Source organism: Bemisia tabaci, chromosome 6, assembly GCF_918797505.1.
Source record: "Bemisia tabaci chromosome 6, PGI_BMITA_v3".
Classification (NCBI taxonomy): domain Eukaryota; kingdom Metazoa; phylum Arthropoda; class Insecta; order Hemiptera; family Aleyrodidae; genus Bemisia; species Bemisia tabaci.
The window spans coordinates 1,864,872-1,890,517 of record NC_092798.1 but is presented as its reverse complement, the minus strand read 5'-3'; the positions used below and the strand labels follow the sequence as shown (position 1 = coordinate 1,890,517).

At 40.6% G+C, this 25,646-nt stretch overlaps 1 protein-coding gene across 2 annotated transcripts in view; it reads right to left on the bottom strand.

Annotated features, from left to right (window-relative positions):
• The window catches only part of Mhcl (Myosin heavy chain-like), a 276,806-nt gene that overhangs the window by 130,555 nt on the left and 120,605 nt on the right, over positions 1-25,646 (bottom strand). For both annotated transcript variants that reach the window (XM_072301636.1, XM_019046689.2), the window contains 4 exons: positions 23,201-23,363; positions 22,348-22,537; positions 19,589-19,726; positions 18,139-18,360 (listed from right to left, as the gene is read on the bottom strand). In XM_072301636.1, coding sequence (XP_072157737.1) covers positions 18,139-18,360; positions 19,589-19,726; positions 22,348-22,537; positions 23,201-23,363 — 713 coding nt within the window. The remainder of the gene's footprint in view (positions 1-18,138; positions 18,361-19,588; positions 19,727-22,347; positions 22,538-23,200; positions 23,364-25,646) is intronic.

Sequence of the window (25,646 nt, the reverse complement as noted above, 5' to 3'; positions counted from 1 at the left end):
ACGCCGTACGCGCATTCCAGGGTTGCCAAATTGCCTCCAGAAAAATGTTAATTTTTAAGGAGAGTTATGAATATTTTCTCTTGAAATTTTCAGATAATTTAGATCCGACTACAAACAAAATTCTCAGAAAAAGCAGAAGAAAAATATAAACAAATCTTCTCAAAAATTTGTGATTTTTCAAAGAAAATCCGGCAACGCCTACAGGGTCGTACGGCATTCTTCTTCAGCACGGTAGAATGCCGGCTTGCAAACGCCGCTCCTGACTTTTCTTCGCTGCGGACGGAGACATCCACTCAACGTAAGGCGTATCTTTGTTTCTATCTTGGGCCACGGAAAACATGGGAGTGTACGGAAGGGAGGGATCATCCAAAGAAATAGTTGTGCCTTTACGTCGGATGAGCCACGATCTGGAGAAAGGATCTACTTCTAGGGTTTTGCGTTACGGAATGGGAAGTTGCGAGAGGTTTGGCCTCATACGACGTTTCCGAAATCTTTTACCCAGGCACCATGCGAAAGGACGGCCAATGATGTACAAAACATTTATTTTTGTAACACTTTGAGATAGAAAACCACTGACATACAAAAATGTCTGAGATTGAGAAACCTCTACGTTAAAAAGCATGTCCAGACAAAATAAGTCGTTCCCTCGCGAAAACATGTAACTTCATTACAATGTTGCCAAATTTTCTCTCGCAAATTGCATTTTTACCAGGCAGATCTTGGAAAATTTTTTTTGCAAAATTGCATTTGCATTTTTTGGAAAATTGCATTTTTACCAGGAAGATCTTGGAAAATTGCAGTGTGTTTTCTTCTGATTTCACGCAACAATCAGACAAATTTTGGAAATAAAAATGGCACGGGTACATTCTTGTGGAATATTGAACTGGGTTTCAGCAAGTGTATTGTAGGGAATGTAAGTTGCACAATCCTAGCAACATTGGAATGCTCCTGGTTTTTTTTGCAAAATTCAATCCAATTCAGAGACTTGCGATTACTTGCGAGCAGATTCCCAGCATTCAAGGATATTTGGGGGCTTGAAAATTCTGGGGGAAAAATGAGGTACATTCAAGAATTTGTCAAAGCGTCACGATGCCTAATCTTACATTTCAATAAGTACTTAAAGCTGACGACGTCCATTTGTAAGTGTTAAATAACACCCGACTGGATCTCCAGGACGTCGAAAGGCAGTCGTGGGATAAAAACTGTCGTCTGATCTCGGTTAAAAGCGAACGCGACACTCTGAATCCATTACCCGAGACCACCTCACTTCACTTGCATACAAATCTCCGAAAATCGGATCGGGCCGTTAAGCTCGGCGCACAGTGCAGCACTGCAGCCGCTGTCAATGAGGAAGGTTGAATGTGACGTGAAAAAGTTACAAGTTTTACATCTTCATAAATAAGGACGTATCACTTTAAATCTGGTCCGTGATTCTTCCTGAAAAAAGTACCTAACAAAGGTGCCCTAAATGAAGTACCACTAAAAAACTACCTCTGACCAAAAAAAAGTACCCGTCACGAAAGAAGGGGTATCGACAAAGGCCGTTTGTGGGCCCACCCTAGCTGAATTTCCTAAACTCTACGATTTTTTCTCATAGAGGATCTCAATTTTTCGGAGAGCGTCATGATTTGATAATTTTGGGTCTATGTTCGAGTCTAATACTGGCCTAAAGATGGATCTGAAGGCCAATTTTGGCGAAAAATGCGTGCTTTGCGGATTTACAGTCGCATGCCAAAAAATCCACATTTTTACGGCCACGCCGGAATAAAAAAGTCTCTTGGATCCAAAGTAAAGACCCTTGAAACATTTGATAAGAAACAATACTCTTGATTCAAACGGATTTTTGCTTGAGTCGAAATGAGATCTCCTAAAATTAAGAAACTTGCGGCTCTCGATTCAAGTACGAATCCTATCGAATCAAGAGTTTTTTTACTGTCGAATTTTTTAAGAGTCTGGACCGTCGATTCAAAAGACTTTTTTCCGGAGTAATATTAGACCTACAAAGAGACAGAAAATTACCAAATAACGATGTACCGAAAAAGACCAAGTAACGATGTATCTCATTAAACAAACCTCCAATAAGCAAAAAATCATTGAGCTGCAGAAATTACACTGGAAAAAAACCCGCTTGGATCTAGAGTCCGGACTCTTGATAAAATTGACAAGAAAAAATTATCTTGATTTAATCCGATTTGTTCTTGAATTGAAGAACCGAGCCTCTTAATTTAGGCGGATTTCCTTTTGATTCAAGCAAGCTGAGGTCCGATTGGTTCAAGAGTATTTTTTCTTGTCAATGTTTTGAAGAGTCCGGACTCTAGATCCAAGCGACTTTTTTTTCCAGTGTAAGCTACAACGGGCCCCAAAACGACCCGTCTAGATACTCCTCCTTGAAAATTTGTCAGAAAAAACATAGAAATTTGTAAATTCGGAGAGAGGATTCGTGTCCAACTTGTCTAAACGGGACGTTCCAACGTGCGAGGAGCTTGGAGGTCCGCGCGCTTTCGTCGCGGTGGAGTCGCGGGAGTTAATCTGCATCCGAGCGGTTGTATAAACACGTAGGAAGCCGGTTTGATTGGAGTTGAGTGCTTTTCTCCCCGAAAATCGCTTCCGAGTCGGATGAAGATAGATTGGCAAAGTCCTCGCGTCCGCCGCCGATTCAAGTCCGGTTACGTAAAAAAAAAGTCGGGAATGAACTCGGTGCATTGCCCGGTACCGCGCTTGTATCTCGCGCGGCTTACAGTAGGGTGCGTTTTGGATCTTGTCCACAGAATTTGGAGAATGAATTCCCTGATACTTCCCTGATCCCCCTGGCATATTTTGGTGACATTCCCTGACGATTGAAGATATGAAAGACGGTTAAGAAGACATAATTGAAAATAGTTTTCAGGCATTTGATACTCAAAACCTCAAACCCATTCTAGAAAGCAAGAGATGGTAATGTAACTTTCCCTGATATTTTCGTCATTATCCCTGACATTATCCCAGATAAGTCAGACCCTGCGACACGTCGGCGCGCGGCAGGAAGAAGCCGCGAGCCGCGTGGAGCTCTCATGACATCTTGATCTTGGCGCCACCCACCTCTTCCCAATATTTTAGAAACTTGTATTTACTTTTCCTGGTGATTAGTAAGTACTAGCTGAAGTAAATCATGGGGGAATACATTTTTTATCGATTCGCATTTTTGAAAATTTTGACCGGGAAATGATTTTTTGGGGGATAAAATAAATATCACCTCAAAATGCATATAATTTGACAAAATTTGGGCAATCATCATTCTTTGAGGCTTCTTTATGACGTGCAATGGTTACCTCATACTTGATAGAGATACTATAGACCGAAATCAATGGTCAAATTGAAAAAAAAAGAAAATGAAAAATTCAATTTTTCAAAAATTTTTCTCCCCAAAAAACCAAAATTTTGAATTTACGGAAAATCCTGACGTGATGGAATTTTTTGGATATTTTTACCGAATTTAGCGCCAAAAAATACATAAGAATCAATCAAGACATGTCATGCAACTCGACATGACCAAAAAAACGCAGGGTTGTGTTATCAATATATTCCCATTTGAAGCTATGATAAAGAATCAATTATTAAGATGTTCGTTGCGAACATCCTGTCTATCGATCCTTTACCATAGGTTTAAATGACACATCAATCGATACATCGCAAAACAAGCCACGCCACTGGCAAGTTACTTTTGGTATTCACCAGGTCACTTGATTGAAATAAACCGCAGCCCTTACACGGCATGTTCCGAGAGCTGTGTTTGACCCTATTTCCTGGTGAAAATTCCTGAATTTCGTAGAATCCGTCGACGGATTGAAAAAAAAAAATCTAGCGACGAAAGCCGCCGTGGGTGCGACGGGTGAGACGGTGCGGCGCGCGTCGGAAGAAAGTAGTTTTTTCTGCGGTTAAGATTCGGTGACAAGGGTTTAATGCTCGAGCCGGCTCTCGATCGCGGAGACACGGGGCTTATCAGAGAGCGCATCTCCCCCCCCCCCCCCCCCCGATTAAAAGCGCGGCGCCGCAAAACGCAAAGCGATACTCTACATCTCCTAAACAAGGTAAGAGGGCCGAGGCCCGGTCCTCGCCCCGCGCCAATGACGTCTATATGAAATGCCGCAAAAAGGAACGAGTCGATAGGAGAAGTCGGACAATATTTGGAAACTTTAAACGCTCATAACTCCGCTCATACAAAACTTTGGGGTTTTAAAAGTGGTTCCATCGGTTTCCTCGTGAAATTTTCCATGAGAAACATGCCTTACAATTTGAAATGTGACGAATTACACATCAAAATTTGGGGTTTTAGTTAAAAATTACACGTCCGACCCCTCCGATTGATTCGATCCACTGTAAGGCGCAGAGATACATCTATTCGTACATGATGGATGTCCGTGCTGCATCTGCAAAATTGAGGGTGCGATGGCGTGAGGCATGAACTCGCAATGCTCCGCTTTATGCTGTCAGTAAGGTGTAGCTCGGATTCGGGCGAAAAGTTCAAAGACGAAGCCAAACAAAACGATCCTTAAAAATTCGAAGGCAAGAGCACTTTCGTCGAATGTAAAATGATCGAACACTGAGGACACACTTACAATTTGAAATGTGACGAATTACACATCAAAATTTTCAGTTTTAGTTAAAAATTTCATATCCGACATCTCTCATTGATTCAGTCCTTTGAGCTGCGCCAACCTCAACAGAACTATCGTCAATAGCCGCCGCCGATGCTAAATTTAGCCACCTGGAGAGTTCGCACGAAAAAATATGTACTCTTTCATCCGGAAATTCGTATTGGGGTGAGTAAGTAGTATTTTCTCTATTTTTTTTTTTTATTCGGAAAATTGTGGAAAAACTATAAAATAGAAAACGTACCGCCTTATGACGTCTTCAGGCGGCGTTTTCGGCGACATCCGTTAAGCCGTCATGCTGAGTTTACGGAGTACAGAATTTGTGCAGGGCCGGATTTACCTACTTGCCGCACATGGGCCGCCTGTACTTTGCCGCCCCCTTCTCATTCGTTTTGAAACATCAATAAAAACCATCAAGTGAACGTGCCGCAGGGGGAGGGGTACACAAGACACGTTTACCTACTCGTGTTGGATACATTTTTTGCGAAAGCCCTGTCAACACTACTGGCAAAAGTGCACGGAACTTTGCGCGAAAGTTAAGTTCCGTAAACCTATCTCTATGTGGACAAGGTCCTCCATTCATAAGAAATGAACGAAAAAATTATGAAAGAACAAACATAAATGTGATTTAATAATTTTAACTTCCGCCGCTGCGCCGCGCTGATCGTAGTGTGATTGGCGCAATGCGTGAAGTATTCCTGCAGTCTTGTAGGCGCTATACGTTTCACGCCAACCGCTCCTGACCGCACTGTGTTTGGCGCAATGGGTGAAGTATTCATGCAGTCTTGTAGGCGCTAATATGTGTTACATGCCGACCGCCGCGCCGAGGGTTTGTCTTTTTCATCTCAAGTGCTCGTCATCATTCCTCTCTGCGTTGAGCTCCAGGCCAAATTGCGTGTCTAGTTACTCTCTTCACTCTGCTAATTAAAGATGCTATTTCTTGTATCACCGAAAAACGACAAAATTAGAAATTACTATACTCTCAGGAAAGAGAGATTTCGTCTCCTTTTCTCATGGATAATTTTTTTTCCGAATCCGATTTTTTTATACCTATACATTTCAAAAAATTGCAAAATTTGTCGCCATGGGCCGCGGCCCATGTGGCCACCCCCTTAATCCAGCCCTGGATTTGTGACTCAAATTGACAGATATTTGATGTTTCGTTGAAGATAAGACAGGGTTGCCAGCCAAATTATTTTTTTCCATTCCCTGACTTTTCCCTGACTTTCCAATAGTTTCCCCTGACTTTTAAGTATGGATCTGACGCAGTCTGTTAAAGTGAAATTGATCCAGTTGATCCCGCAACGCGACCCCGAGACCGCCCGCGCCTAATTCCACGAGAAATCAGAAAAATCCCTGACCAACACCGAAATTCCCTGACTTTTCACGGTTGATTTTTTTTCCTTGACTTTTCCCGGTTTTCCCGGTCGCTGGCAACTTTGATAAGATAACTTTTGATTAATTTTTTAATTAAGGTAACCCTGACATAACGTTAATGGAAATTTAAGAAATTCTCGGCACGAGCTGACAACTTTCGGACGGGAGTCACGTTTTCGTCAGCCGAAGAAATTGAGCCGAAGCTCCAGGAGCGAAGACGAGGTTGGAGATCGGCCCGACCGTCAACTTTCTGCCCGACTTGGACTTTTTCTCCGAGAAACGATAATAAACGCAGGGCGACCAACTAGGAGGGAAACGCTACCGGCTGGTTTTGAGCTCGCCGCAAAATTACTAGCACACTTATTATGCAAAAATAAGAAGAAGGAAAAAACGCTATCTCCGAGATTACGGGTGATATTGTAACGAGGTGTGAGTCATATTACCCGCATGCAGTGCTCACTTCCTTACTGGTATGTTGTAAGGCTTGCGGAATAATTTGAAAAAAATAAAAGCGCACACTTGTAGAAGGCCTCGAATGAAAGTTCGCGATGGTAAAAAGTTCAGTATGAACCGCAACAGAGGCCCAGCGAGCTGAGTATTGAAATCGGTAGGCAAAGCTGTAGACCAAGAAGATATGAGGGAAAATGGAGAAATCCTATGGGCCGAAATATTTGATTATTGAAATAATTGATAGATAAAGCTGTAGACCAAGAGGACATGGGGAAAATGGAGATATCCAACGGGCTGAAAGTTTGATTATTGAAATTGATGGTCAAAGCTGTAGACGAAGAGGACATGGGGAAAATGGAGAAATCCACTTGGCTGACATTTTTGATTATTGAAATTGATGGGCGAAGCTGTAGACGAAGAGGACATGGGGAAAATGGAGAAATCCACTTGGCTGACATGTTTGATTATTGAAATTGATGGGCGAAGCTGTAGACCAACAAGATATGAGAAAAATGGAGAAATCCTATAGGCTGAATTGTTTTAATATCAGAATTGATAGACGAAGCTGTAGACCAAGAAGACGTGAGGAAAATGGAGAAATCCTACTGCCTTATTTTTTTAATATCGGAATTACAAAACAAAGCTGTGGACCAAGAGGACATGGGGCAAATGAAGAAATTCAATTCGCTAAATTTTTTGATTATCGGAATTGAAAGAGAAAGCTGTAGACCAAGAGGACATGGAGAAAATGGAAAAATCCAATTATTGGCTGAAATTTTTGATTACTGAAATTGATAGATAAAGCTGCAGATCAAGAGGACATGGTGGAAATGGAGAAATCCTATTGGCTGAAATTTTCTCTAAGTCGGTGACAAGCGGGTGCGAAGCGCGGAATCGGCCGAGAATGGCCGAAAATTCGAGGAGAGACCTAATCCTGTTGCACCGCCGGCGGGCGTGACCCTGGCCTCGGTCCGCGCGGAATTCGCTCAAACGGATGTGGGAGCATTCGGAAACAGGTGAGATTTAGCGGTGAAATCCAGTGCAAACGATTAAAGGTTCATTTTCGGCGTCCTTTTTCACTGCCAAACAGCCTCGGGTGAACTTCATGAGCAAAGTCGATCCACTGCACTCGTCGAAAAAGCCGCATTTCGACGCTCATCATAAGCATTCTTGTATGGGTCTCAAGAACCTTATGTCCTATAAAACCACATGGTTAATGTTCCATGTTTATTGTTTTTTGGGCTTACGGTTTTTTGGGCGCTTCTGGGTACCAGATGCGCCCTTTCCAACCGTTCGACTCCCCCGATGTAACATGTACTATACTACATGCCCTTTTGCCTTATGGGTAATGACGCCATTCTGGTACACCCGGGAAAATTTGGAGATTGTTCTGCTCTTGGTTTTCGTAAACATTTTCGTGAAATGTTTTGCTTTTGACATAAGAATCTCGCACGGACGTATTACCTGGTTAAATTATTTTAGGGCCTCCTTATGCTTTAAATGCTTATATCCGAGGCAGTACTTTCAGATCGATTTGAAAATATTACGAACAGTCACGTGATCTCTTCATTTTAGTGACGTATTACTGTGCTACTTTGTGATTGGTTCATTTTCTTAGCGCAGCATCGACACGTCAGCTGTTTGCGGCATTGAGCTGAAGGTTTAAGGTTATGTCATGGACCAACCAAGAGATGAATAAGGACCCCCAACTCCAGTTAGCGGAGACATCAGCGCTGCCTGGCAGATTGTTCACGCCGTGAATATGGGTCCAGCGCCTATGTCGCCGCTGGCCGGGACCCGCGCTTCCCCTCCCCGCCGCTGCGCTCCTCTTCACGCGGCCGCGCTCCCCCCCTGTGCGCCCTACCTCGCGGCGTCGCGACGCGCGCCGCTGTCCGCTAGATCGCGTTGACGCACCAGCTTTAGACGTTCCGCCGCTCTTTCCCGTCGTCTGATTTACAGTGCATCCTTTATGTTTCCATGCACTAACTATTGTAGCTCATCCTAAAGTGCTAATGCTAATTCCCAGAACTTCGCGGTCGACCTGAAAATTTGAAGGACTTAACGTTTAAAGAGTCCCACTTTAATGACAATCTTCGTCAGTCTTCGGGTGTATAAACTGGTAATAATATGATTTGTCAAAGAAGCGCCCTCCAACGCTTTGGCGTTGGAACTGCTTGTTTTTTTTTTGTTTTTTTTTTTTGGGCTCTCATCAGCCAAAAAGACCAGTGGCGTGGCGTGCTTTGCAATTCTATCGATATTTCCCTATTTGAAGCAGTGGTAAATAATCGATTATTAAGGTGTTCGCTGCGAACACCCTGTTTACCGGTGCTTTTTCAGAGGTTTAAGTAGCCGATCAATCGACATATCGCAAAGCACGCCACGCCGCTGAGAAGGACTTGCTTGGTTCATCGATGGAGGAGGGGGACGACACGACTTCATATTAAAATTGGACCGCGTTAAGCAGAAAGGAACCAAGTCACATGAGCTATTGCCAAATTTATCCAAGCAATTTAATTTTTAACGTGAAAACGGTTGTGCGAATTTTTGTGTAAATGTCAGTGAATTTTCTGCATTGAAGGAGCAAACTCTTCATAATTTTCGAAGAAATCCACACTAACGTTCACTTGTGAAAAATTAAATTGCCCAGTTAAATTTTCAAATAACTTATTTGCCTTGGTTTCTTTCTGCTAAACGCTGTCCAATTATCCTCGCAAAAAATTTTAACGCAAAGTCTCTTAAATTGAAAGAATCTACAAGATTTTGACTGGCAGAAAAAATTTCGAAGTGCTGCAGCAAAATTCCCTGATTTTCTTGAGTTTTAAATGACTTTTTAGGAGCTTTTCCACCCTGCGTTACTTCTTGACGTGGTATTTCCCTCTGTATTGAGATTTTCAGCTTTATGCTGAATTTTAACGCACTTTGGCGAAAAACTTCAACATACTGAAAAAAAAGGGAAAAAATTACGACGGAATGGCACGAAGGTTCGAACTCTACATGATGCCAGAGCCGAGTGTCCAATTTACCCGGGGCGATCTGCAAAGCTCCTAACTCATGACCATTACCCTCCCAACTGCGCTGCCACATGGTTAAAAAATCCGGAATTTCCCGGATATCTCCGTGGGATAAAATTCCGGAAGCCGATGAGATCCGACAACTGTACTCCGGCACGAGGAGTGAGACGAGTTGCGCGATTATCACGCCGAAGCTGCTGAAGATGCTGAAGCTGCGGGAGCGACAAGGAAACGACGATAGAGCCAAAGGAGGAGAGAAAGAGAGACAGAGGGAAAGAAGCCGCAGGAGTAAAACTCCCGACTGGGGAGATCCGTTAACTAATCGCCGGACACTGAACGATCCCTAACCGGAATTGTAAACAGTGAGTTCGCAACTTCGAGTTGATGCACTCGGCCGAGCTACGGAAAAACGCCGTATGAGCTTTTAGATGTTGCCCAATTTCTCCCGATAAAATAGGAATTTTAAGGAGACACAATTATTTTGCATTCAATTTTTCCAAAGAATGGACCCAAAAGGTTGGATTTTTCCAAGTTTAGCTTGTAAATATATTAAAAATATACTGTTATCACTCAAACAAATGAGCAAACTTGTAGAGAGATGAGAAAAAAGCAAACACTCGGCCCGAATACTGTATGTAACAAGGTGGAGAAATGGTGCTGGGTCCACACCATTTCGCGGGAAAATCAAAGCCGAGAAGTTCAAAAAATTATGATTAGAGTCAAAAATAATTGTTTTTAACTCTTTTGGAACTTCTTGGCTTTGATTTCCCCGCGAAATGGTGTGGACCCAGCATTATCTCTCCACCTTGTAGAGAGATATAAATCGGAATCAAAGAAAAACACCAAGTCGACTTATCGAACGTTGAACTGCTGGTTTCATTTGAAATATATTGGGCAAAAACGGATTAATTGCACCTATAGGAGGCATGTTTCAGCTGTCTCTTACAAAAATCTAAATCGTAAACCTTTAAATAAAGTTTGAACACGTGTGGGCCCTCGTTGCGATCGACTCATCAAATCGAACGGTCGATTTTCTCGTTGGAATACTTTTAGCCAGGAGTTCAGGACATTCACGAACCGACGACCGATTGGTCGTTCAAGAGCTGCGTAGGAAGTGGGAAAAATGCGCAGGATACGACCAATAGATGCTATGGAATTTATAACGTTTTGATTACAATGCGTTTCATTTTTGCGCACACTTTCCGAAGTCGTGTACGCCCGCTGCCGTACGCATTTCCGAACAGCATGCGCATCCCGGAACTTAGTGCGATACGCGAGTCAAGTGCCAAGAGCGCACTCGAGATGGAGGAAATAGCGCAAAGCTTGAAGTATTCCTACCGGTTTGCAGGCGCCTCTCGCGATCGTTTATCCCGCTAAGTTCATATTTTCGGAAATATTCATCCGGAAGGTGAGGTCCCTTTTCACAGACCCGCTCACAATTATAGAGCAACAAAACTTTCTCGCATATCCCAAGGTTGCCACAGAATTTGGAAAATGAAATTTCCTGACATTTTCCTGATTTCCTTGACACATTTTGGTGAAATTCCCTGACAACTGAAGATATGGCAAATGATTAAGAAGACATAATTAAAAATAGTTTTCAGTCATAATTTGTAGTTCGAAACCTCAAACCCATTATCGAGCGCAAATACAGGAGATTTGACAAATTTTCCCTGACATTTTCGTCATTTTCCCTTACATTTCCCGGTTTTCCCTGACTGTGGCAATCCTAACATCCACAACAATGAAAAAGAGTATGGTCTCATTTTCGCTGACTCGGAGATTTCATAGCCGAGTAGACTGATTCAATGCAGCGAAACTGGAGGCGATGAGGGTGGTACAACTGGAAGGGGTGTTTCTGAAAGAAAAGTTCACGAGAAAACCAATGGACCACTCATAAAACCTCAGAGTTTTGTTTGGACGGAGTTAGAAGCTTTTAAAGTTTTCAAATTTTGTCCGACCTCTTTCATTGACTCGATCGACTGTGGGACCACTACGCCCTCTGCGCTCCCCTGGATCCGCCTTTCTTAGGCATCCCCCTATTAAAGATAATGACGTAATTTATGGACGGTCCTTAGGACTACCTTTACGTCCGACTGACCTTGATCCGAACTAACCTCTGATCTCAGCACTGTCACCGCAGAAACTTTTCCGATGAAGCTACATGCATGACGAGTTGCTGTTCGGCGACCTGCTCCCGTATCACGGCCGAGGCCGAGCTGAATGGGTCAGTAACATAACGGACGTGGCGTGGCGTGGCGTGGTTCGGACACAGGAAGCCAAATACGTCCCGACTGGATCCACCTTGCCTACCAATGACGTCGCAAGTCGCATACGACCAACGTGCACCGTACCGAAAGCGTACGCGCTTCATCAACATTGCCGCTTCGTCCTCCGACTAGGGATGGCGATGTTTTCGAATAAATCGATTTCGGGAAATCGATTTGATTTACGGTAGAAAATCGATTCGATTTTAAAATCGGATGGAAAAAATCGATTTAAGGTATAATCGATTTTCTTCGAAATCGATTTTAAAACACTTGAAAATCCACCTTCAACGCTAAAAACAAATTTGAACCTTGAAATAAAACTCGGGTTTCACAGAATTTAGGCCTTTTTGTGCCACATTAACGTAGAAAATTTCGATTTTTTTCAATAATTCGATTTCTGCTCGAAAAATCGATTTCGATTAAAAATCGGCAACCAAAAATCGATTCGATTTTTCCGATTATTTTTTCCAAAAAATCGATTTACCAAAATAATCGATTTGATATCGCCATCACTACCTCCGACACCAAAATCTCAGGCGTTCTCCCGTCAAAGCCAACAGAGCAGTAGTTTCAAATTTTCGAAATCGAGTTTCTTTCGAAATGCGTCTGATCTCTTCAGATAAAATAGCTAAAACAGCAAGATTCATCTCAATAGAGAATTCGTATGGAAATTTTTTAATGCTTCGTCTGACGGTGCTTAAAGAGCTGATTTCACAGTATTTTTTAGATTTTTTTCTGATATGGGAAATAGTATAAAAATAGATTTAAAAGTGAGAAAATGCACCGCCTAGTGACGTCATCTGGCGGCATTTCCCATTTACACACATGTATTTTAGCAAATTAGATCATTTTGTCATCTCTCCTCCAATAATTGTTCAATTCATGAACCGAGGGTATCCTCTTGTACAGTTCACTCAGTAGTTTCCACTTTAACACGAAATTCATCTTTTAGACACATGCAAATTCTCCATTGTATGAAAACGAGACGTATGAGAAAGCCGTAAGTGCGCAACAAATAACGTAGTTTCAGGCCAAACAGCCGTGAGTGACATTAATTTATTCCTCCAGAGGGTCAATGAAAACAGGGTTTTCAAATAAAATGCCGCCCTTTCTGCCAATTTCTAGCCGGAAAATGTGTTCGTTGACAGAACGCAACCACGAAAGCATGCAGTAGATAGGCTAAGGCGACGCAACGATAGGGAAGCCGACGAGCTAGTCTCTAACTCATGAGCCCTGTCCACAACGCTTCTCGAGTTAGCATACGGTTGGCGCTTGGTTCCGTTTGATTTAATGTAAAATCCCGCTTTTCCATTTCCCAGAAAAGAATTACGCCCACTTTTACATTGTTCATTTTGTAGCTTTTTCGAGCACACCCTATCTTTTCCACTCGTCTACAGTTTCGTTCGGCAGAAATACGTCCAATTACAGACGTTCAATGAGAAAGATTCCTAGAGTTGAAGAAATTTAGCGGGGATGAGCCCAAACATGGCCCTTATCGATGGTACCCCTCATTTTATGTTCGACGATGTAAAACAGGCTCTCCTCATTTCATGTTCGGCAATACAGCAGTAAGAGCAGCTGCGCAGAATGTGCTCGATCGCCCAAACCGTGGATTGCGGGTGGACGGTGGTGTACTGCTCACAACTGGGTGTGCGCTCGGGCAGGCGCAGTATAGGCAAAATGCACGACGAATCGTGTATATAACGGTGTAGCGTTTGAAGTATTCCTACGGTGTTGAAGGCGCTACATCAAGGCACGCCTCGCCTTTCCGATACTGCCGCGCAAAGGAGAAAACGCCGTATGAACCTTCAGGCGTTGCCAAATTTCCATCCATAAAACACGAATTTTCTGGTAAACTTATGAGCATTTTTCTGCCGATTATTCATATAATTTTGTTCGCAATTTCAGCAAAAATTCCTGAAAATTTCAAGGAAAAATATTCGCAAACTGATTGCGGTGGACGTACGGGTCGTAAGAGAGTAGGTTGGAGTTTTTTCTTTAGAGCTTTTTCCCTCTGTATCGAGATTTTCAGCTTTATGCTGAAGTTTTAACGCACGTTGGCAAAAAACTCCGACATACTGAAAAATATTCATTACTTTCCTCAATAATGAACATTTTATCGAGGCAATTTGGCAACTCTCGAATGTTCATACGGCGTTCTTCCTCGGCACGGCAGCATACGTCTCTAGTTCCGTTCAGCAGAGACAGGAACAAATCACGATCAAGATTCTATGAAAAATGGACCACTAGACAAGGTACGAATTTAAGCGATCTGATACATGTTTCTTAACCAGAATTTCACGTAGAAAACGATTCACACAACGAAAATTACTGAAACCAATTCCTAACGAAGACATTAACGTTTTTATTTCACATTGGTTACGAGGAATTTGAATTGCCCGCTCACAAGAAACTCAAAGCTCTACGTGAGTCAAATCGCGCACTACAACGGTTTCAGGAAGCTTCTCAATCGAGCAATGTTCATTTCCCACCGTGTGTTGTTCAAACTATAAGTAATTTGCTATAGCTGAGCCAAAGCGTCAAGATTGAGGTTGCCAGATTTTTATATCGTAGAGACTGTCATGATAACGTTTAGCGCGCGATGTGAATCACGTAGAGCATTGAGTTTTCATGAGCGGGTGGTTTGAATTCACGCATCAAGAATCATTAAATATCTTCGTAAGGAGTTAATTTCGGCAATTTTCGTTGTGTGCATCGTGTTTTACGCAAAATTTTGGTTAAGAAACATGTATCAGAATGCTGAAATTCGTACCTGATCTAGTGGTCCATTGAAAGGAGACCACCTGGAAAGTTTCCCGAAAATTCGTGATTTGTCAAAGGAAATTTGGCAGCCTCGGAGGGCTCATACGGCGTTTTTCCTGAGGACGGCAGAACTCGTCTTGTATGCTGCCGTGGTAAAGAAAAACCTCATTAGAACATCCTAGAATTGCCAAATTTCCCTTGATAAAACATGTATTTTTGACGACATTCAGGCATATTTTTCCTTGAAATTTGCTGATATTTTAGATGAAATTGCAACCAAAATTGTCCGACAATTGTGGAAAATAATAATCACAATTTACTCAGTAAATTCGGTTTTTACAGGAGGAAACTTGGCAACGTCTGAAGGCTCATAAGGCGTTATTCGTCGTCTGGAATGGCCCATTGATAAGGCTGCTCGTAGTAGCGCGTAACGGAGCCGTGGCCTCGACTCTGAGCCGCCGCGACATTGACAACGTCGACGCCGCAGTTGCCACATTTCCTGAATCCATCGTTAATTTATACGTAAGATGGAGGGTTTTGGGGGAGATTTGGCAAGGCGGGCGGCGGGTTCTCATGAATGAACGCGACGTGACGTGGTCGAACGGAGCGCATGCGCCCTGCTCCACTCCACTCGACAGCTGGTCCTGCCCGGTCCTGGACCTCCATTCACGGATCCAAGTGTAAACGGGTTCGCGTTTCAGCTGGGGCCGGTCAGCAGGCGGTTTTCGGAATGCGAGCTTTCGAGCTTTCCCACGTTGCCAGGTCACGGAAAAAATTAAATTGCTGATTTAACAATTTAATTGCTAGAAAAAAGTGACTGCAATGTTTCAACGTAGATTTTACAACAAAAAAAATGCTAATTTAACCACTATTGTAAGCTAATTTAACCACGGGGGTGGTTAAAGTAGCATTTTTTGGTTGTAAAATCTACGTTGAAACATTGCAGTCACTTTTTTTTTTAGCAATTGAATTGTTAAATCAGCAATTGAATTTTTTCCGGGTTAAGAAAAAAGGTTCTGTTGAGTATCGGGCTGACAAGTTTTCTAGGATTTCAAAATTACCCGAGTTTTCACCGAGTTTCATTACCCGAGGGTTTTACGACGTAGAATCTCTACCTTTTCCATATTTTTTGCAATGATTTTTCGTAAAAATTATCTTCACAAAAAAATCTGAGCGCCAAGTCTTTTGGAAGTTAGAAAATGCAATGTTCCAGCCGAAAGAAATAAATTTCAAGGTTTAGCAGCGAAATTCCGTGATTTTTTCACCATTTTCTTGTATTTCATGATTCACGAACTGTTTAAGGTTTTTCGACATGAAATCCTGGCCTTTTCTATGTTTTCTTGACGTGATTTCTCATAAATATTCTGTGCACTAAAAATTTTGAGCACACGGCCGCTTGGAAGTTCGAAAATGCTTTGCTCTGGCTGAAAGAAAAAATTTCAAGCGCTAAATTTTCAGCAGCTAAATTCCCTGACTTTTCACCACTTCTCAGGGTTGTACAAAGAGAATTTATAGAAATTCTTTCCACACAAAAAGCGACAAGCCTCTTGAGAATTGAAAAATTCAATGTTTTGGCTGGACGAGAACCTGCAAGGGTTCCACAGTAAAATTCCCTAAATCTATACAACTTTTCACGGTTGGACAAAATGTCTCAAGTTTTCCCTGACTTCTAAAGAATGTGTCACCCTGTGTCAATTTCTATGGAAGGAATAAGGAGAAGGATTGGACGACTGTTGTGTGTGGACCAGACAAAATGTAAAGTGAGTCAAATGATATCTTGCACTCCATATGGATGTTCTTGAGCTATCAAAGATTCTTAGTTCACTCCTCCCTACCATAGGTCGATGGCAGCTTATTTTTGGGATTTTGTTTTGAGCTCAAAAATCGACTAACGGGCCTGTTGAAAACTAGAAAGTGTCTCAAAAATCACTATTAGCGCATCAGCAAAGTCTGAAATGCACTCCTTACTTCACAATTTGCATAAGAAATGTGCATCTTTTCGAGCTTCCCACCTTGAAAACGATACCACAGCACAGGTGAACATTTTGTTGGAGGAGTCATTCCATCCTACCCCTGCTCACAACGATACTACGCAATATTTAACAAAGCCGACGCAATCCACCAGAACACATGTGACAAGGGCGATTATTCTAGTCACCTGATAACAATCTGCATATTTACATTCACATTTTTCTCCCGTTGATAGATATCCACCTTGATTGACCTCGTGCTCTCCTCAACTTGCGCGCTGAAGCGTCCGCCATGTTGAGCAGGGATTGAATGGAACGACTCCTCCAACAAAATGTTCACCTGTGCCGTAGTGTCCTTTTGGACGCAGGAAGCTTAAAAAAACGCAGATTTTTTACACAGACTGTGAAGTTAGGAGTGCATTTCAGAGTTTGCCGATGCGCTCATCATGATTTTTGAGACATTATCTGTAAAGAACAACTCTTATTTTTGCTCTGGCAAAAGTTTGCAACAGGCCCATTGCCAGGAAGATTGCTTGATGGATTGCACTCAGTTCTTCGAATGCAAATTTAAATGCACTTTAAATTAAACAATAGTTAATTCTAATCAGGGGGGATTGTCAGCGGGCTTTTATTTGACTAAGGGTTTAAAACAGGGATGCTGTGTGTCGCCAACATTATTTAAAATATATCTCGAGTGCGTGCTAAAAGAATGGAAAAGGAAATGTTCTGGTATGGGTGTCCCCTTGAGTGATTTTGAAACTCTATTCACACTTTGCTTTGCTGATGACGAGGTGGTGGTTAAGATGGTCAAGATCAAGATGACGCTGAGTACATGATGCGTAAGTTAGTAAAGGAGTATCGAAAGTGGGGTTTGGAAGTCAGTATATCCAAATCTGAGAGGATGACCTTGGGAGGTGATCATCAAAGCATTGAGTTGGAGGATGGGCAGCAGATTAAAGGCTGTGGCGATTATAAATACTTGGGAGTGCGGTTGACCCTGGATGGAAGGACAGATCAAGCTATCAAGGAAAGAAATACCTTAGCAAAGAAGGCTATAGCGATGTTAAATGGAATCCTCTGGGATCCGCAGATTTTCAAAGAGAACAAGAGGAGAATTTACAATGCTACAGTCAAAAGTATGTCGGCGTATGAATGTGAAGTTTGGCAGCTGAAGAAACGGACACAGGATATGCTAAAAGCAACGGAGATGGATTTCTGGAGGAGGTCAGCAGGAATTTCAAGGAGAGATCGGGTCCGTAATCATAGAGTGCGTCAGATAATGGAAGTCAAAAATGACATCCAATTCAACGTCATGACCAAACAGCTTCTGCGGTGCGGTCATGTCAATAAGATAACGGAAGAGAGGCTGCCAAAAAAGATGCTTGATTGGGTTCCTCAGAGGAGGAGGAGACGAAGGGAACGCCCAGTGAAAGGGTGGCGACAGGGAGTTTTGGATGAGATGAGGGAGTGTCGACTCCCTGATGACTTGTGGGAGGACCGAGTTTTGTGGCTGCGAGGTGTCGCAGAGCACCAGAGAACGCTGTAAGAGCAACTCTTATGTATGTATGTAATTCTAATCGCAGTGGTTGTGGAATTTAAATGTATCACAATAAAATGTGTCGTGCAAAGGTTCAGCGGTGATGTGCAAAATTGAGGGGGCTCTTACCTGACTCAAGCCAACACGATATGAGGAAGCATCAAGATCAATGCCGAACAGGATTTCCTCGATTGATGTTTTTGTATCAGTTGGTGTTGGTGTAGACGCTTCAGTTGAGTTAGAACTTGAAGCCAGCAGACCGAATCTGCGAATGAATTCCGTAAGCTGCATACACTCTGGGAAACCTTGTTTGTAAAGGCGCACAGCCGGTAAAACCTCTGCACCACGGATCTGATAAAATTTAAGAAAAGAGAAGAGAGGTATAAATCAGACTAAATTGATAAAAAAAAAATGGGGTTCAAAGTAGCTGGGAAGATAATCAGATCTTTCAACAAGAAAAATAAGACAATTAAAATTTTGCAGGGAAATGTTTTACCCATTAACAGCAATTTGTTTGTAAAATATAATGTGAGTTACGAGTAGTTTGCATTTCTCTTTGAATTAAAAATTAAGTGGTTGCTGCACCAGTTAAGTTCATTGATTGATACAAAAATTGACAATGCTCATCTCAGCGCATAAGACACCAAATGCTCACACAAAATGACTTCTCCATATTTATAAGATGAACAGGGCCTCTTAAAACACATGCAATTCTGACAATTTTTTTAAATGAACACGAGTATTTAAAATTTTATATTTCATCACTTTTTGTGAAAGGTACAATGCCTTGATAACCGTTGAAACCCTTGATATACACCCAGTATTCTAGATATTTTACGATAGTCCAGAGAAAAGAAAGAAAAAAAAAATCAGAAAATTCGTTACATAGTTTCCTTTTCGAGATTTAAATTATCACCAAAGATTTTGAGATATGAAAATCAAGAAGTGCTCTTCCTGCGAGTAGCACCTCAATTGAAATATCGTATGATTTTAGCGATGGCTAAATACTGATGAAATTTTAAATCAATAAATTCAAGAATCGTCTGCAAATGATCATCTGGTGCAGCGTAAATTTTTTTATCTTAAATGGAAGCTCTAACAAAATTAACAACCTTTGCATTCAAAAGTAAGTTCTGTTAAATATTAACGGCGGATTTAGAATTTCAAGCTCTGAGAGATTAATTGACTACTTGCATAAGTATTTGATAAACCTGATTAGATTATTGCCCTTCGGCTTGTATCAATGGTGAAACTGCAGAAATACGTATCTCGGATCATGGCATTGCAGACTTCCGGTCATGCTTCACTTTCTACATGGAAAGCTATGAACCATCATTTTTTTGAATCTTCGCTGATTTTTCTTCTCTGTGCAAGGAATACTTTATGAAAATTATAAGTCATGATGTTAGTTCAGTCTCCTTTTAAATATAGGAGCAGAGATTTTGAAACACAGCAACAGAAATACACATTTTTGCAGTCTCGTCTTTAATATCCAGCTCATAGAAAAAAATAGATACAGATGGTTGTCAAAAGCAACTAAAATCAAATGTATTCATTGAAAATCTGAAGGCTAACTCACCTGTGACCGCAGAAGAGGGACGTTGATTGTAGAATCGAAGTACTCTTTTGTTCCGTCTACAGCTGCAACATTGTGCTGGGCTAGCAAACAATGAACGAACTTCACTTTACTCCTTCGCAATGTTTCAATTAAACCATCCTGAAATGTTGCGAAGATCAGCATGGTGAATTCAGTGACAAATATGTACCTTGATTCCATTTTATGATTACAACTACTAAAAAATAGCAGCTCTTTATATAATAAACCATTTGACAACAATTTTACTAATAATAATAGCGTTCATGATAGTGTATATGACTGCACTTTTAATACCTCTGATGGGTGAACTTCCAATCAGACATAAAATGGAAAAAATTGACCTTGTGATAGCATCCAACCGTATTCACTCCATTTTCATCAAGTTTTCAGTGCTTGAATATAACCCTCACCCCCCCCCCCCCCCCGAAAAATGGGTCAGTTGGAGACCCTCTATGGTTGATTGAATCAATTTAGCAATTTCACTACTTTAGTTGCGCCTCTGAGCATCTGTCTGTATGAATAAGTTCTTACTTATTCAGAAAATAAGGGAAAAGTAACTTTTAGCAAATTTTTGCGATTTTTAACAGGAAATTGATGACCTTTCGGAATTGAAATCGGGTTTGCTCCAGCCAAGATCGGAGATATGTACCCAACATGATTGGAGTACATCAATTCTTACGTATTTTTACACGTGGAATCGTTCTATAACCTTCAAGAGATGATATATCGATCAGTTGTGTTGAATTTTTGCGATTTTTGGCGGAAAATCGATGGTGAAAATCGTGACATCTGGATTGAGATCGGTGTTTTTCCATCCGAGATAGGAGAAATGTACCCTTCATGATTGGAACATATCGATTCTTACGTATTTCTACACGTAGAATCAATTTTAAACGTTGACGAGTCGATATATCAATCTGACATATAAAACTCTTGCGATTTTTTACGGATACTCGATGGTTCTTTTGGATTGACATGGGAGAGATCTACCAGACATGACTGGAGCACATCGATTCTTTCGTGATTATTCTTGCAAAATCAATTTTTGAGGTCAACGAGTCGATATATTGACTGGTCATATTGACTTCTTGCGATTTTATGGAAAATCGATTTTTTTGATCAGGAGTGAAATCGGTTACTTAAGGTCCGAGGGTGGAGATATGTTCCTAACATGGTCGGAGCACGCCGATTTCCCCGTACTTATACACGTAGAATCATTTTTAAGGTTGACAAGTCGGTTTGACGATCTGACAAATCAATTTTTTGTGATTTACGGAAATCCAATGGTTTCTTGAAGTTGAAATATTTTTTGATTTTTATCAAAATGGGAATGAAGGAATGCACCCGACACGACTACATTTTCTGTTAATCTGGCAGAACCAAATCCATTGACACCAGAGTGAATGAGTGAATGAATGGCTTCACTTAAAATGATTTAAGAAGAGACAAACACATACCTATGTAAAACCTTCATTCCTGACCAAAAAAATCGATTTTCCATAAAATCGCAGATCAATATGACCAGTCAATATATCGACTCGTCGACCTCAAAAATTGATTTTGCAAGAATAATAACGAAAGAATTGATGTGCTCCAGTCATGTCTGGTAGATTTCTCCCATGTCAATCCAAAAGAACCATCGAGTATCCGTAAATAATCGCAAGAGTTTTATATGTCAGATTGATATATCGACTCGTCGACGTTTAAAATTGATTCTACGTGTAGAAATACGTAAGAATCGATACGCTCCAATCATGAAGGGTACATTTCTCCTATCTCGGATGGAAAAACACCGATCTCAATCCCGATAAACCATCGATTTTCCGCCAAAAATCGCAAAAATTCAACACAACTGATCGATATATCATCTCTTGAAGGTTATAGAACGATTCCACGTGTAAAAATACGTAAGAATTGATGTGCTCCAATCATGTTGGGTACATATCTCTGATCTCGGATGGAGCAAACCCGATTGTAATTCCGAAAGGTCATCAATTTCCTGTTAAAAATCGCAAAAATTCGATACAAACGATAGATAAATCGACTCGTCAACGTTAAAAATCAAGGCTCCATGTCAAAATACCTAGGGTTCGGTGTGCTTCAGTTTTTTTAGGTGCATTTTTTCATTCATGAATCGAAAATAAACAATTTCGATCCTGAAAAATCATCAATTTTCCTTTAAAAATCGTTCAAAATCGATTTAACTGATCAGTATATCGATACGGCAACATTAAAAATCGATTCAACATATAAAAACATGTAGGAATTGATGTGCCACACATGCGTAAACAACGATAAGAACCCCAGCAATACATCAATTCTACAAGAAAACAGCAAAAAATCAGGCCGGATTTTGACCCCTTTGCCCCCCTGTAACTCGAAAATGGTTCCTACACTTATCTTGAAATTTATTCCTGAGTTTTCTGTTAATATAAGCTTCCATTTAAACCTTGGTCCGATGGTCGAATCGAATACCTAAAAAGAGGCCAAATTTTGGGAGGCTCTTTCCCAGAAGGAATTGCATTTTCACCAGGAGAATCTTAGGAAATTGTAGCTGAAAACTTCACCAAATTTTCTACACACCTTGTACAAAAATCAGAAAAACTGTAATGAAAATTACAGAGGTATATATATTCTTGTAAAAAATTGGATTGTTTCAGTCAATTTTGCAACCTTAGATTAAAGTTACTTTCTTTTATTTGGCTAATGGCAAATTGACACAAAGAGAAAGAGAAACCTACCACTGCAAATTTAACTTGAAGAGCGACTGATTTTCGTTTGATGGCAGCAGCTGAACTGCTTGTGAAGGTTCTTCTGATACTGGATGCACGGCGTAAGGACTGGGTGCCGTCTATGCCAGCCAAAGAGCCCCCGAGTGTACTTGAAATGTTTGCGCTTCGGCTCATGGTAAAAACGGTTGCCATATCATTACTGAAATTAATAGAAAAATCTCAATAAAAGTTATTACCCAACAAAAATTAGAAATCTTATGCAAAAATTCTACATCTTGGTGTCTAGAATTCTCTATTAATTTTCATTTCCTGCTATTTTTGTGATACTTGAAAGCAAAGTCTTGATGAAATAAAACATTTCTGCTCCATTTCTTCCATATTTACTAAAGAAAAATAAATTCTTAAAACTCACGGGTAACCCTCAAGCCATGAATTAACATGAACTATCCAACTTAAGGGCAATAATATGATCTCAGGGCAAAAAAACATATTTCGTATCTTAAGATGATTTCTTTGATTTTCCTGAATGCAAAGTTGTGCCACAATGGTACGATGATAAATATGAATTCATAAAATTCAGAAGAGAATGTTAACTATCGGTGTTAGTTTCAGATCATGAACGAGAAAAAACATTTAAATCATCAAAGAAGTATTTTTTGGAATAGAAAAAAATCAATTTAGATATATTTTTATGAAATACTAACTGTTTGTTTGGGATAAAAAATGTAGATAATTTTATTCATTTTTGCCTGAATTTGAAAACTTAACATTCCTTGAAATGACATTGACATTTCCTCACTTCTTCTTGCGAAAGGTAAAAGTTTGAGGACTAAGAAAACCAAACAAGAAAATAAATACATACTGCGTAGATTCTAGAAGTAAGGCAACTGCTGCTTTGGTTGAAGGATGCTCACGAGCCAACTTGGTCCAGTTTTCCGTGTTGTACAGAACAGGGTTGGTTCCTTGGCAGTGCTGGATCAATAAGTGATGATTTCCAGCAGCTTTGTTGATCAGCGTTTGGTGCTCTGAAATCAGCAAACAGGGACGTGATGTAATATTGGACAAAACAATCCATGACGGTTAAAAATCTGGTGGGTGAATACTTGGGTAAAATTAAAGAGAAACGGTTGTAGGGCATTTCATCAACGATTTTTTGTCTGCGCACCTGTTGGTTCCGTCAGTTTACATCCACACGTTCTTTAGGCAGTGGAGTTTTGGTCCGCGTACCAATTGAGACCCAAAGTTCATTAGACTACATGTAAATACAAACAACAATTGCTCATAACGTTTTTGGATAAAAATGTATAATGTCTTGAAAGAATGAGGGTTTGCTTGTTTTTTTTTGTTTTTTTTTTTTTTTGGTCCAACAGAGAAAAATATACAATTGAGGTTTTTGGGAAAAATGGCAGAGCGTCAATTCTATGAGGGAAAATTCACTAAAACTGTCTACACCTCTTTGATGCAACAGGACTTAATGACTTCATTTTTTCCCCAGAAAATTCCATCTTGCCGTACCTGAACTAAATAAACCTTATGATTTGCCTTAGCAACAGGCTCTTAGATTATTCCTGTGTACGATAACTTTGAGACGGCGCCGGCATGCCGCAGTGCTTCAAGCTACTATTTTGCCACAGAAGTGTTGTACAGTATCATGCAAGATTGAAGGCACCCCGACGTTTCATGATTGATGGCATCAAAAGCACAAAGTTCCCTCGCAAATTAAATTGAGCGACGACGACAAAACGAGAGCAGTAATCAAAAACTTACTACGTCCTAGCATCCGTATTCAATAACATTTAGCATGATTTTTTAACTTCATTAGAGGAAAAAGTGACTTGATTCAAACAGATATATGCTCAAGTTTACCACAGAGAAGATTTCCTTTTAAATCAATAAAAAAAATAATGCTCGTTTCCAGAAGAGAAGATGCTTGTATAAAAAGAAAAGTCACTTATATCGACTGCTCTCATTCAGCAATTTTATTCTTGATTCAAAATAAAATCTTCTTGATAGCATAGTCACGAATGTTTCTGCCTAAATTGAATCACTTTTTTCTCTAATGAAATTCAAAATTTATGGTAAACATTATAAAATACCGATGCTAAGTCTTAATGAGTTTTTGGACTACCGCTCTCTTTTTGCGCCATTGTACCTTGATTTATTTTGCGAGGAGAGCTCTGAGCTCTTAAAGGATGCCTGCCACTCTTAACATGTTGGAGCGCCTTCAATTTCGTATGATACTTTGCAACACCTCTATTGTGAAATAGTTGCTTGAAGCGCCGCGGCACTCCGCGGCGTGGCGGGCAACCAGCGTAACACGCGCATAGGCGCCTACAAACCTAACAGGGATACTTCACGCATTGCACGATCGCGCGCTGGCGCCTACAAACCTTTGTAGGCGCCAGTGCGCGTTTTGCGCTGGCAGCACGCTGCTCCGCAGTGTTTGGCGCGGAATATTTAAACTCGCGGAGTCAGCGTTTTTCAGCTCATGATTTCGAAATGTTTGCACACCCTGCATAAAATATTCTCATTAAAATTGAAGGAAAAAAAATATGTAAGAAGATGAAGTCATATTTTCATTTAAAAACAAGGGGAAAAAGGTATATATGAGGTATATTTTATATAAAAAATTTTAAGGATAGATATGAAACCAAATTTCCACAAATGATTATTTGAAAAGATAAATCAAAAGAAGAAAGTAAGATTTCATTTCAAAAATGAGTTACCTTAACGACACCACTTTCTCTCTTAATTTTCACATTTCGATATTTTCAATATAATTTTACATACATACTAAAATATAACACTTGGACCAAGTCACTGTTGCCTAATTTACGCAAGGACGTAAACTACTGGACAAAACAGGTGCGAGGACAAAAAATCATTGACAGAATGTCCTGAAACCAGAGAAGCTTGTTCGTGACAGTTAGTTTTACAAACAAAAGTTGATATTAAGGTTCAAGATTGTCTAGAATGTTCACCGCTGACAAATTCGGGAATAACTGTTCCTAGCAGGCAAGAAAAATTTGAAGAGCAGCATGGTGAAAACCCTCTGCACAAAAGGCCCATAACTGAGACAACTTTGGCCCAGGGCTGCTGAAAAAAAATTGGTCGATACAACCTGCCTGACTGTAAAAAATTGAGGCTTACAGCCTTATCTTTATGATTAGAACCATTAAAAATGTGAGCTCTAGAATCTTGCAGTTTACCATCCATGTGAGTTTTAAATCGACCAATATGATTACGTCAGTAACTTGAATATCCTCAGTTTGACTGCTTTGCTTACACTGTGTTTATTTATTTGATTC